General features: G+C 40.2%; 1 protein-coding gene across 1 annotated transcript in view; it reads right to left on the bottom strand.

Moving 5' to 3' along the window:
- Positions 1-14,123, bottom strand: part of VMP1 (vacuole membrane protein 1) — a 134,872-nt gene that overhangs the window by 108,904 nt on the left and 11,845 nt on the right. The window contains exons 2-4 of the mRNA XM_066363153.1: positions 7,615-7,716; positions 2,308-2,443; positions 800-890 (exon numbers count right to left, since the gene is read on the bottom strand). Of these exons, the coding sequence (XP_066219250.1) occupies positions 800-890; positions 2,308-2,443; positions 7,615-7,690 (303 nt within the window). The 5' untranslated portion in view covers positions 7,691-7,716. The remainder of the gene's footprint in view (positions 1-799; positions 891-2,307; positions 2,444-7,614; positions 7,717-14,123) is intronic.

The raw sequence follows: 14,123 nt of genomic DNA, 5'->3' as shown, positions 1-14,123 counted from the left end.
ACTACTAACAGAGATACAAAAATGGGCGGTAGGTATAAAAAGGTTGACTACCCCTGGTCTAAATTCTCATGGTGACAAGTAAATTCATCAATCCAGTTCCCTGCAAATTCCTAATAGCACACACAGATTTCTGTAAAATATATTTTAAACATGTATTTAAAACTATAGAAACTTCTCTGAGATTAGAGGTAAACTGCTTTAGAATATGAAATGAAACAAATTTAGAATCATATTCTAGAATATGTTAATGTTTTGCTATTTTAACAAGTTATTAACACAATGTTCTATTTTCCCGTCAGTCACGCTGTACTTACAAACTATCGGCAAAAAACTTTCCTTTTTTTATATATAAAGCCTAACCTTAAATCTAGGATGAGTATATCTGTTTGCATGGATCACAGGGATATCTTAAAGAAAATATGAAGCACCTGAAACCTATATAATTTTATTAACTAATGTCACCCCCAAAAATTCAATAAAAAAGTTTAAAAGTAATAATAATAAAAAGAAAATATGAACACTTTGATAGTGAGTAAAGGAAAGTTAATAAGTACTACCAGGAAAGTTACATTTAAATCCTTGAAGCTCAAAGGGGATGATATATACCAAATATAAACCCAGTACCACAGAATATTTTAAATATTTGGCCTTAAAAGTACATTAAGAAACCAGTTATGAGATAAATTTTAAAAAACAAAATGTTGAGGGTAGAAATTCTGTGAATTGCATGCCGTCCCATTTTGAAACGGGTTGGGATGAGAGAAGGCACAGAAGCAGAAGAAGAGTTGCTGGAACTTACCTGTTGATGCGCGCCTTCAACATAATACGTAGCTATAAGCACAGCAAGCAGCAGTAAACAAGACATCACAATGTTTTGACGATGCCATAATCTTAAAAACATATTAAAAAAATAAATGAAATATTTGTTTCACTTTCACAATTCATCATTCTCAAAACCATTTCTAGTTAAGGCAGTTAGTTTATTGAGCTCAGCTACGGAACAGTTCTTTCTGGGAGGACCTCTTTTATCTTTTGGGGTACAAAGGGGGTCAAGGGCAGACACATGGGTATAAAAACTCAATTTCTTTCCCTTATCCAAAGACCAATCTTATTTATACCAAACTTCTAATTGGGAGAGGCATTATAATATAATGGAAAGAGTACTAGCTTTCATGTCAGAAGACATGGGTCAGAATCCCAGGTCCTTTAAATACTGCACTTTCAGTGAGACACTTAACCAATCTGATTCTGGTTCTTGTTTTGTTTTTTGTTTTTTTGTATTTTTCTGAAGCTGGAAACGGCGAGAGACAGTCAGACAGACTCCTGCATGGGCCCGACCGGGATCCACCTGGCACGCCCACCAGGGGTGATGCTCTGCCCACCAGGGGGCGATGCTCTGTCCCTCCCGGGCGTCGCTCTGCTGCAACCAGAGTCACTCTAGCGCCTGGGGCAGAGGCCAAGGAGCCATCCCCAGCGCCCGGGCCATCTTTGCTCCAATGGAGCCTTGGCTGCAGGAGGGGAAGAGAGAGACAGAGAGGAAGGAGGGGGGGGGGTGGAGAAGCAGATGGGCACTTCTCCTATGTGCCCTGGCCCGGAATTGAACCCGGGTCCCCCGCACGCCAGGCCGATGCTCTACCGCTGAGCCAACCGGCCAGGGCCTGGTTCTTGTTTTTAAAATCATAACAATCATATGTTTTACTTTCATTGTGGGGCTGCTGTAAGGATCCAATGAACTGGAAAATTTTACAAAATGTTTTATAAACTGTAAGTACAATAAAATGCATAATATTATAGATAATAACTTGGAAAGGCAATCCAAATTAATGATAAGACATGTCAAAGTTCAAGTTGCTCTTTATGGTCTTGAAAATAGGGCTTATATGTACTAAATATAAAGATAAAACACATTTCCTTGGCAGAGTTCTTTCTCATTGGCTCAAATAATAAGTAATAGTGCCACGTATTCTGAACCTTGTCCTACTAAAAAATCAGTGTAGCCAATGTACACAGATCTTTCTTCTGAAGATAAAGCCAGAAGAAAAAAAAATCTCATTTTCAGTATTCTGTTTTGCATGAAAGGTTCAACATGAGACAGTAGTCAACTGTAACTAATCCAGCGAGCAAATCACAGTATGTCCCTTAACCTGTTTTTCTTCAAATTATAGAAAGGAAAAGAAATATATTCCCATAACATTCTAAATTTAATTAATTCATTTGATAAAGCAGGTGTCAGGGAGTAGGAGATCGCTAAAGATTTCTAAAATTAGTAAATAAGGTTTATATAAAAAGTGATGAAAGACTCTTTACTTTGAAGTCCATTCCTTCAAGATAACTAGGATTTCCAGAGAAAAATACTGCAAGGTAACGAGTGGCTGTCTCCACAGGACAATATTCTGCCTTTCTTCCCGATCCCTCTTCTTCTTTTCATTCATTGAAGAGGGGTCTGAAAAATATTAGTGCAGAAGATAAATGCTCGCTTTTTCTAATCACTTCAAAATTCATTTACCTTTCCATCCCACATTTGAAGGACTGCATATAAACTTAAAAAAACAATGTGGTCATTGTGACAGTGAGCTATGTGCTTCTGCTTTACTCTTACTGCTATTTATGCAATTATTTATTTATTTATTAGCAAGCAAGAGAGATACAAAGAGAGAGAGAGGGACAGACAGGGACAAACAGGAAGGAAGGGAGATGAGAAGCATCAATTCGTTTTGGCACCTTAATTGTTCACTGATTGCCTTCTCTATTTTTATGTTTTTGGGCAGAGACAAAAAGAGTCAGAGAGAAGGACAGATAGAGACACAGAGACAGGAAGGAAGATGAAAAGCATCAATTCTTCATTGTGGCTCCTTAGCTGTTCATTGATTTTCTCATAAGTGCCTTGATGGGGGTTGGGGGGGTGGGAGGTGGGTCACTACAGCAGACCGAGTGAACCCTTGCTCAAGCCAGCAACCTTTGGGCTCAAGCCAGCAACCATGGGGTCATCATGCCTATGATCCACGCTGAAGCCAGTGACCCCACGCTCAAGTTGGATGGGTCCATACTCAAGCCAGTGACCTTGAGGTTTACAACCTGGGTCCTCCACATCCCAGTCTGAAGCTCTATCCACTGCGCCACCGCCTGGTCAGGCTTCATCTTTAAAAAAAAAAATTATTTACTGATTGATTTTTAGAGAGAGAGGAAGGGACACAGAGAAAGAGAAAGAAAAAGAGAGAAAGAGAAACAGCGACTTGTTGCTCCATCTGGTTTTTTTTGTTTTGTTTTTTTACAGAGACAGAGAGAGAGTCAGAGAGAGGGATAGACAGGGACAGACAGACAGGAACGGAGAGAGATGGGAAGAATCAATCATCAGTTTTTCGTTGCGACACCTTAGTTGTTCATTGATTGCTTTCTCATATGTGCCTTGACCATGGGCCTTCAGGAGACCGAGTAACCCCTTGCTCAAGCCAGCAACCTTGGGTCCAAGCTGGTGAGCTTAGCTCAAATCAGATGAGCCCACGCTCAAGCTGGCGACTTCGGGGTCTCGAACCTGGGTCTTCCGCATCTCAGTCTGACGCTCTATCCACTGCGCCACCACCTGGTCAGGCTCCATCTGTTTTTTAATTTTTTTTAAGCGCACAAGTTAGAGAGACCAACAGCAACAGAAAGACAGGAAGGGAGAGAGATGAGAGGCATCAATTCTTCATTACAGCACCTTAGTTCATTGATTGCTTTCTCTTATGTGCCTTGGCTGAGGGCTCCAGCTGAACCAGTGACCCTTTGCTCAAGCCAGCAACCTTGGGTTCAAGCCAGTGACCTTTGGGCTCAAGCCAGTGACCATGGAGTCATGTCTATGATCCCCCGCTCAAGTCGGTGACCCCACTGACAAGCTGGATGATTCTGCACTCAAGCCGGCGACCTCAGGTTTTGGAACTTGGGTCCTCAGTATCCCAGGCAGACACTTTATCCACTGTGCCAAAGCCTGGTCAGGCTACTCCACCCATTATGCATTCACTGGTTGATTCTTGTATATGCCCTGACCAGGGATCAAACTTGCAACCTTGGGGAATTGGGATGATGCGCTAATCAACTGAGTTACCCAGCCAGGGCAAGTTGATAAACCTTTCTATGCCTCAGTTATCTCTTCTTTGAAATGAAGATAAAAATAGTACCTAATTTATAGGGTCATTATAAAGATTAAATGAATTAATCCAGTGGTACCTTGAGATATGAACAGACCAACATACAAATTTTTTTTAAAATACGAGCTGCAAGCCTGACCAGGCGGTGGCGCAGTGGACAGAGGGTCAGACTGGGATGCGGAGGACCCAGGTTCAAGACCCCGAGGTCGCCAGCTTGAGCGCAGGCTCATCTTGTTTGAGCAAAAGCTCACCAGCTTGGACCCAAGGTCGCTGGCTTGAGCAAGGAGTTACTCAGTCTGCTGTAGTCCCACGGTCAAGGTACATACGAGAAAGCAATCAATGAACAACTAAGGTGTCGCAACAAAAAACTAATGATTGATGCTTCTTATCTCTCTCTGGTCCTGTCTGTCTGTCCCTATCTATCCCTCTCTGACTCTCTCTCTGTTTCTGTAAAAAAAAAAAAAAAAAAGATACGAGCTACAACTCGGTCTGTATTTTTGTTCAAGATTTGAGTGAAATTCCGAGATATGAGTCATGATTCGGGAAGCTGCTGCTAGTTGGAGTGTTGGTGCACGGGTCCAGTATCGGCAGTTTGATATACGAGTTGACTGACTTATGAGCTTGGTTACAGAATGAATTAAATTCGTATCTCAAGGTACCACTGTATATGTAAAGCTCTCAGAAGTCTGACACTTAGTAAGTGCATAGTGAAGGATAGTTATAGTCATCATCTATCAAAATTATAAATGCATATAGAATAGTTACCCCTTATATGTAGATTCACTTTTTCCACTTTTGGTACCAGTGGACAACCTTGGTCTGACTCCAGAAATAAACAATTCCTAAGTTTTAAACTGCACTATTCTGAGTAACATGATGAAACTTCACACTGACCATACTGTCTCCTCAACCTGCCCATTAGTCACTCAGTCCATCCACTTGGTTATCAGATGATACTCTTATTCTACTTAATAATGGTCCCAAAGCACAGGAGTAAGATGCTGATAATTTAGATATGTCAAAGAGAAGCCATAAAATGTATGAATGTATGGAAAAAACAGTATATATAGGGTTTGGTACTATCCATGATTTTAGGCATCCACTGGGGGTCCTGGAATGTAACCTCCATTCTACTACTGTACCCTGTAACCCAATAATTCCATTTCTAAGAATGATTAGGTGTAAGGAGAAATGACTTTTGCACAAGCTTATTTGTCCTAGCAAAAGATTATAAACAGGCCCTGGCCGGTTGGCTCAGTGGTAGAGTGTCAGCCTGGCATGCAGGAGTCCCGGGTTCGATTCCTGGACAGGGCACACAGGAGAAGCGTCCATCTGCTTCTCCACCCCTCCCCCTCTCCTTCCTCTCTGTCTCTCTCTTCCCCTCCCGCAGCCAAGGCTCCATTGGAGCAAAGTTGGCCCAAGCGCTGAGGATGGCTCTGTGGCCTCTGCCTCAGGCACTAGAATGGCTCTGGTTGCAACAGAGCAATGCCCCAGATGGGCAGAGCATCGCCCCCTGGTGGGCGTGCTGGGTGGATCCTTGTTGGGCGCATGCGGGAGTCTGTCTGACTGCCTCCCCTTTTCCAACTTCAGAAAAAAAAAAAAAAAAAAGATTATAAACAACTTAAATGTTACCAACAGAGGACAGAGGAGTGATTAAAGTATGGCACACTCATACAATGGAATACTGAGCAGCCATAATAAAGAATAAGTTCTTCATGTACTTTTTTTTTGTATTTTTCCAAAGTGAAAAGCTGGGGAGAGGCAGGCTAACTCCCGCATGCGCCCAACCAGGATCCACCGGGCATGCCCACCAGGGGGCGATGCTCGACCCCTCTGGGACATTGCTCTGCTGCAACAGGAGCCATTCTAGCGCCTGAGGCAGAGGCCATGGAGCCATCCTCAGTGCCCTGGCCTACTTTGCTCCAATGGAGCCTTGGCTGCTGGAGGGGAAGAGAGAGGTAGAGAGAAAGGAGAGGGGGAGGGGTGGAGAAGCAGATGGGTGCTTCTCCTGTGTGCCCTGGCCGGAAATCAAACCCAGGACTTCCACATGCCGGGCTGGTGCTCCACCGCTGAGCCAACCGGCCAGGGCCTCTTCATGTACTTTTATAGCATACTATCTAGGAAATACTAAGTTTTAAAAAAAAACATGGTAAAGAAGAATATTATACTGATACTAAGTTTAAATTCCAAGGAGTGGGCCAATAGGGGAAGAATATAAAAATGTATGTGCTTGTTGAAAGGAAAAAGAACTAAAAGCTACTAAAGGGAAGACTATGACATATGCCAGGGATCCCCAAACTTTTTACACTGGGGGCCAGTTCACTGTCCCTCAGACTGTTGGAGGGCCGGACTATAAGAAAAACTATGAACAAATCCCTATGCACACTGCACATATCTTATTTTAAAGTAAAAAAACAAAACGGGAACAAATACAATATTTAAAATAATGAACAAGTAAATTTAAATCAACAAACTGACCAGTATTTCAATGGGAACTATGCTCCTCTCACTGACCACCAATGAAAGAGGTGCCCCTTCCAGAAGTGCGGTGGGGGCCGGATAAATGGCCTCAGGGGGCCGCATGCGGCCCATGGGCCGTAGTTTGGGGACCCCTGACATATGCAATGCCTATCCCTGAATCTCGAAACTCTTAGTGAAACAATTTAAAAGTTTATCAGCAATCAAAGTAAACCAGAAGTCAGATAAGTTCTGCCAAAGTTCTGCAAGGCCATGTAGTGTTGAAAACAAACATACGTAAACTATTTCAGATAGCTTACACTTCTAATAGAAGAAAATTTCTGATATAATTCTGTTACTATCCTGGCGTCTTATTTGTGATGTGTTTGAGATGCCAACCAATTTAGAAGTTAAAAGAAAATCATTACAATGAACAGAAAGAAAAACCTTACATTTTTCTTTAAACACATAAAGGAAAGTTCCTATGCAAATCATTTATATATATAAAACCTATAATTTTCAGGGTAAATGAAAAGTCAAATATACTAAAATTTACCACAAATTTCAAATTTGGTTAAAATATAAATTTGTCACAACCTAAAATTTTAAAATAAATTCACAATAATCACATTCTGACTTTTGAAATAATTGTATAAGTTAGGATTAGTGTAATAAGTAAATCTGTAATCTACTTTTGAAGTTATAATATACCATGATAAAACTGAGTGCCAAATAAATAGTTCTCATACCATAAAATTAACAAATAATAATCTTGTACATTTAGTATTCTAGGTACAAGACAGTGAGCAGACTGCTTCTCTATCACTGTGAAAAATCACCTTAGAGGCCCGAATCCATAATTTAATTTACTATGAGGAGTAAACAAAAGATAATTAATCTTATATAAGATATATAAGAACCTTGTATTATTATATAGAATACATTATTAATAAGACATATTTCTATTTTATTCCAATGAGAAGAATATCATTTAATTCCGTAGATCTTCTCCCTCCAAACCTCCATACTTTACCTGTGAAGTTTCCATTATATTGTTCCTTGTTCATTGCTACACGTCTCTGGTCACAATTTTTTCCATTCTCTGCCATTTCATAGATCGATAACTCTTAAGGAGCTAATAAAGCAAAAGAAAATCAAGTGATATGTTACATAATTCTTTTCACCTATGACTAAATAAAACTGAATACAGAAACAACATGGTAGTAATAGCATACATGCTATTTGAACATGTTTACTGTTTTGTAGTTGGGGTGGTTAAGGTTAAATGAGATCATAAGGGTGGGGTCCTAATCCAAAAGAACTGGTGTCCTTATAAGAGGTGAAAGAGACACCAGACACCTCTCTGCACGCACAGAGGAAAGGGCACATGAGCATACAAGAAAGCAGCTGTCTACAGCTAGAACGAGAGGCCTCATCAGAGACTAACCCAGCCAGCACCTTAATTTTGACTTCTAGACTCCAGAACTGTAAGAAAATAAATTTTTGTGAATCAGTCTACGGTATTCTGTTATGGTAGCCCTAGCACACTAATACAATGCTAATTAGTATAAACAAGGGAAACCAGACTACACATTGTAATATTTTTCTTGGTGATATTAACAAACTGGTATTCTGGTTCATGAATTTGGTTAGAATAATTCCATCCTCTGGAGCCCATTCAGATATATTTTTACTACTTCAAATTCATAAACTAAAAAGATGAGAATCAGACACTGAAATGTAGTATCTATACCAAGATCCAGGTGTCCTGAGTGGACTTAACTGTATAAACCAGTCTATCTTTTATCCAGGAAATACCCTAAGTACTTTACTACATATATCTTCAAATTGGAACAGTAACTACTCCATTTAACATCAACATACCTTGTTAATCTCATTATCATTTTCATAATCATAAAAGGACGAAAGCTGCCAATAGGTCTTGACTGATTTGAGGCCATATCAAGGCAAGCAGCCTTTGGACTAGATACTTCACCTGTATTCAACACCCTAGGACCAAATGCATTCTACCCTATTCAAATTCTGTTCTTCTCAAATGAAAGTAGTTTTGATGTATAGAAAAGAAAGGCTCTTAACACGAATAATTTTTGGCAAAGCTTACTTTCTCTAAAACAAAGAGACTTTTAGCAGAACTTACTTTTTCTGAAAAGACTCCCTATTCTTGGCCTTCAGGCTGGTTTCCCAGACTGTGGCCTTGGGCTAGTTTTGCAAAGTTGCAGGTGTTCTCAGAATGTCTCTCCCTGAATTAACCCTATAGATAAACATTGTTAATATATAGAAAGCTTGTTTCACTGCTTTGTTTTACTGCTATGCTTCCTCTCCTCCCCATTCCTCAGTTAGTAGGTAAATTTCCCTTTAAAAGCTAGCCCCAAACTGTGTTCCCCACCACACTGATTTGAAAGGCTTTGGCCTAGCCTCCATGTTGTCCGTGCACCGGCATTAAAGGACTCAATTTCTTAATTTGGCTGTGTGTGTGGCAAGATGTTTGTTTCTCACTGTTCAGATACAACAGTTTTATTTCTTGGAGCAAAAAAAATCCTAATAGGGCCCTGGTGGTTGGCTCAGTGGTAGAGCGTTGGCCTGACGTGTGGATGTCCCAGGTTTGATTCCTGGTTAGGGAACACAGGAGAAATGATCATCTGTTCCCCCACCTTTCTCTCTCTTCTCCTCCTACAGCCATGGCTTACCTGGTTCAAGTGCATTGGCCCTGGGCATTGAGGATGACTCCATGGAGCCTCTGCCTCAGGAGCTAAAAATAGCTTGGTTGTTAGCATGGTCCCAGATGGACAGAGCATCGGTCCCAGATGAGGGCTGCCTGGTGGATTCTGGTCTGGGCACATGCGGGAGTCTATCTCCCTTTCTCTCACTTAGAAAAGTAGGGGGAAAAATTCCTAATAGAATCATGTACTTACTATCCGCAGGACTTGGATATATAATTTAAGCCTTTGCATTTGAGTTCATTTGTAAAATATTCCCATTCCTATTTTCATGTCATCCTTAAATATTTTTTGTGTTGACTGGGGGAGACTCTTAGTAATTTAGTTTCTCTAATTCAGGAGAAATTATATATGACTGTCTGCACAGTGGCTGGTACATAGCAGGCACTTAATGTTAGTTTCTCCATGTCCTTTTCATGAATGTCACAATTTCCCACAATAATCATAGTGAACTCTACCCAGAGTATTCACTTACAGACACTTGTTTTCCATATTTCTATACTGTACATAAGCCTGCATAACTGGTTTCCACAGAAGCATTCAAAGAATCAGAAAAATATTTGGTATGTTGGATAACAAAAATGAATTCTTTATCATCAATCCAAACATTCTAAAAAGTACTAAAAGGACAATTTCTTTTCTTTTTTTTTTTTTTACAGAGGAGAGGGAGAGACAGAGAGAGGAGAGACAGAGAGAGAGAAGGGGGGAGGAGCTGGAAGCATCAACTCCCATATGTGCCTTGACCAGGCAAGCCCAGGATTTCGAACCGGCGACCTCAGCATTTCCAGGTCGACGCTTTATCCACTGCGCCACCACAGGTCAGGCCAGGACAATTTCTTAAAAAAAATTTTATGGGATCAAAGGGCTCTAGTCTATCTATGTAGTTAGGGAAAGATGAAGTAATACTTTTTAAGGAGAGCCACTTTTCACAGTTGTATGCAGTAGCACTAGTTTTGGAAATCTGTGATGAAACAATATGTCAGACTATTGTATGGAATAAATGCAAAGTATTTATAAAGCCTTTTTAAAGAATTGACATCTCAAACAAGAATCTAGCATATCTTTCTGATATTCAATAGAACTTACTTTGCAGTGAAAGTATTGTAATATCAATTTCAACAGCATGTATCAAGAATTAAGTTGTTGAAATAAACTTTATAGTTCTGTGAATAGGATGAGAAGACAAATAGGAAAGCATAGCTCAAATACTAAATACGTTTCATTGTGAAGATATTTATATATAGAGAGAGAGATAGATACAACAAATGCTTTAAAAGGCTATAACTTGCAAATTTTAAACAGTCAGAGCATTCAAAATAAAAGGTTGATATTATAATATGTGGGTTTTTTTGTTTATTCCTGGCAGAAGTCCGTAGCAAATACTGCTAAAATCAGCTCACAAAGGCTCTTTGTAGAATGTACGTCCAGTGCTAAGACTGTAATACTCCATTCATTTTAAACATTAGCTACACCTGTAATGAAAAACCAATGTGAAACTAAACTACTTTAGTTCCTCACAGCAGCACAAAAAACATTTAAGGATAAAATGACAACAGCAAGTCCTTGAGTAATATGAAGTATTGGAGAATTTAACAAGATAAAAAGGAAAAGCAAGTAAGAGCAGTGAAACCATGGATTCTAATTTTCTTGGCCATGGTGTTCCAAAATAAAATGAACACAGTTCATCTTAAAATAAAATTGATCCGCCTGACCAAGCGGTGGCACAGTGGATAGAGTGTTGGACTGCGACACGAAACCCCAAGGTTGCTGGCTTGAGCATGGGATCACAGACATAACCCCATGGTTGTTGGCTTGAGCTCAAGGTTATTGGCTTGAGCAAGGGGTCACTCGCTCTGCTGCAGCCCTCCCCCCCATCAAGGTACATATGAGAAAGCAATCAAAGAATAACCAAGTAGACTAAGAAGCCACAATGAAGAATTGATGCTTCTCATCTCTCTTCTTTACTGCCTATCTGTCCCTCTCTGTCTGTCTCTCTATCACACACACAAAAAAAGAATAATCAATCTAAATGATTCTACTTTCTCAAAAGAATAATAAGATTTTTTTTAAAAAAAATAAAACATGGTTTTTCAAACAAGGCATAAAAGGCAGTCAACTGAGTATTACACCTTTCTTGCTTTCAGAAGTGTGTATCCTTAACTAGATTATTTTAGTATATTCAGTCACAGATTACTCCAAAATAGCTGTAGATTTCCCTAAAATTATTAAGATTAAGAAATTGCAATTTATTCTTGGAAACTCAAAAAATAAGCTAGGTGAAGAGTAATGTATCTTGACTAGTGAGGCTTTGATACAGCATTCCACCTGTACAGAGATACAAAGCCAATAATAATTTAAACATCATGCACAATATCAGAATGACTATCAGTATCTGACTCTGAGAGCCAGAGAGTATCTCTCTAGGGCACATGGTTGTGACAGTTTTAAGACTGTGTTCTAAGAAAATTCATTATTTGAATGAGAATATATGAAAAAAAATCTTTGAATTTTTTGAACTTTCTAAGTCTTGTGGAATTCAACAATTAAAACCCCAAGTTAGAATATAATTTAAAAGCATCCAAAATCTCAATAAATCTCCCAATAATGGCTTAGCAAGGTATGAAGGCATATATTTCTGGCCTAAACTGTTCCTCAACTTAATTTACTGAACTGTAAAATATATTCTACTCAACAGTCTTCTAATGTTGAAAATGGTCATTGCTCAGATATTTTTTTTTGGAGGGAGAGATAGGAACAAACAGACAGGAAGGGAGAGAGATGAGAAGCATCAATTCTTCATTGTGGCTCCTTAGTTGTTCATTGACTGCTTTCTCATATGTGCCTTGACTGGGGACCTATAGCAGAGTGAGTGACCCCTTGCTAAAGCCAGTGTCATGTCTATAACCCCAGATTCAAGCCAGATGAGCCTGCGCTCAAGCAGGTGATTCCAGGGTTTAGAAACTGGGTCCTCAGTGTCCCAGGCTGACACTCTATCCATTATGCTACTACGTGGTCAGGCCACATCTAATTTTTAATTAGATAAAATTTTACATAAAAATTGTATTTTTAAAAAGATAAAATTTGGATGACATTTTAGGGACTCCATTTTTGAGCATTTGATAGGTTTGGGGGAAAGTTTCTTCATCTCTAACTTTCAATACGTAAAATATAATTTTATGTTATTTTGTATAGAAATATTAATTTTATTTTCATGGGGAAAAGTAGTAACTTGTAAAAATACAGCTTGAAAGATCCCATTTCTCATTTTCTCTCAATATACTTCTAAATGTTCATACAGTTATTCATAACCAATGCAAGCTTAGCAAAGCAATGTCACCAAAAACATGAGGGAGGAGTAAGCGTAAAGTCAAGAATCAAGATAGTGCCTGACCAGGTGGTGGTGCAGTGGGTAGAGCATCGACCTGGGATGCTGAGGACCCAGATTCAAAACCCTGAGGTCCCTGGCTTGAGCACAGGCTCACCAGCTTAGGTGGGGGGTTGCTGGCTTGAGCATGGGATCATGGACATGACCTCATCAGGTCACTGGCTTAAGCCCAAGGTTGCTGGCTTGAAGCCCAGGGTCACTGGCTTGAGCAAGGGCTCATTGGCTCAGCTGTAGCCCTCTGGTCAAGGCACATATGGGAAAGCAATCAATGAACAACTAAGAAGTCGCAATGAAGAACTGATGCTTCTCATCTCTCTCTTCCTGTCTGTCTGTCCCTCTCTCTGCCTCTCTCTCTCTCTGTCACACACACACAAAAAGCTAATGGCTGGATAAAACAGCAGAGCAGACACACATGAAGTGAACTGGATAAGCTATCCAGAAAATTTATTAAAAACACAGCAGAGCCTGACCAGGTGGTGGTGCAGTGGATAGAGCGTCAGACTGGGATGCGGAAGACCCAGGTTCAAAGACCCCGAGGTCGCCAGCTTGAGCGTGCTCATCTGGTTTGAGCATAAGCTCACCAGCTTGGACCCAACCAAGGTCACTGGCTCGAGCAAGGGGTCACTCGGTTGGCTGAAGGCCCATGGTCAAGGCACATATGAGAAAGCAATCAATGAACAACTAAGGTGTCACAACGAAAAACTAATGATTGCTGGTTCTCATCTCTCTCCGTTCCTGTCTGTCTGGCCCTATCTATCCCTCTCTCTGACTCCCTCTGTCTCTGTAAAAAAATAAAAAAAAATAAAAAAAAACCACAGCAGAGATAAAATGGAAAAATATAAGCGAATAAGATAAACAGCTAGTTTAGAATTGTGCGCCCAGCAAAATAAAGACACTAATAGTAAGCAAAAGTCTGGTCAGGATGGTGATGTAGGTAAACATGGTACTGGCCTCCTCCCACAACCACATGAATATTACAACTAAACTACAGAACAACCATCATTCAGAACTGCCTGAAATCCAGCTGAATGGAAGTCCTACAACTAGGGAATTAAAGAAGCCACATCCAGACTAGAAGGAGGGGCAAGATGTGGAACAGGCCACTCCCACACCCATGTATGGCAGATAAAAATTGGGAGGGATCCCCTCTGAGGAGTGAAGGGTCCCAGCCCCATACCAGAACCCACAGCCCAGAGTTCCAGTGCTGGGAAGAGAAGTTCCCATAACTTCTGGTTGTAGAAAAACTGCTGGAGTCCCAGGCAGTTCCTCTTCTCTTTAAAAAAAAAAAATTTTTTTTAATTTTAAAGATTTTACCTATGGTTTTTATGGAGGATAGGGGGACATAAGAAGTTTCAAACCACTGTTGCTTCACTTTAGTTGTTCACTGCTTGCTTGTTGTATGCGCCTTGACAGGGCAAG

This window comes from Saccopteryx leptura, chromosome 2 (assembly GCF_036850995.1).
Source record: "Saccopteryx leptura isolate mSacLep1 chromosome 2, mSacLep1_pri_phased_curated, whole genome shotgun sequence".
NCBI lineage: Eukaryota > Metazoa > Chordata > Mammalia > Chiroptera > Emballonuridae > Saccopteryx > Saccopteryx leptura.
This window is presented reverse-complemented; position numbering and strand designations above follow the sequence as displayed.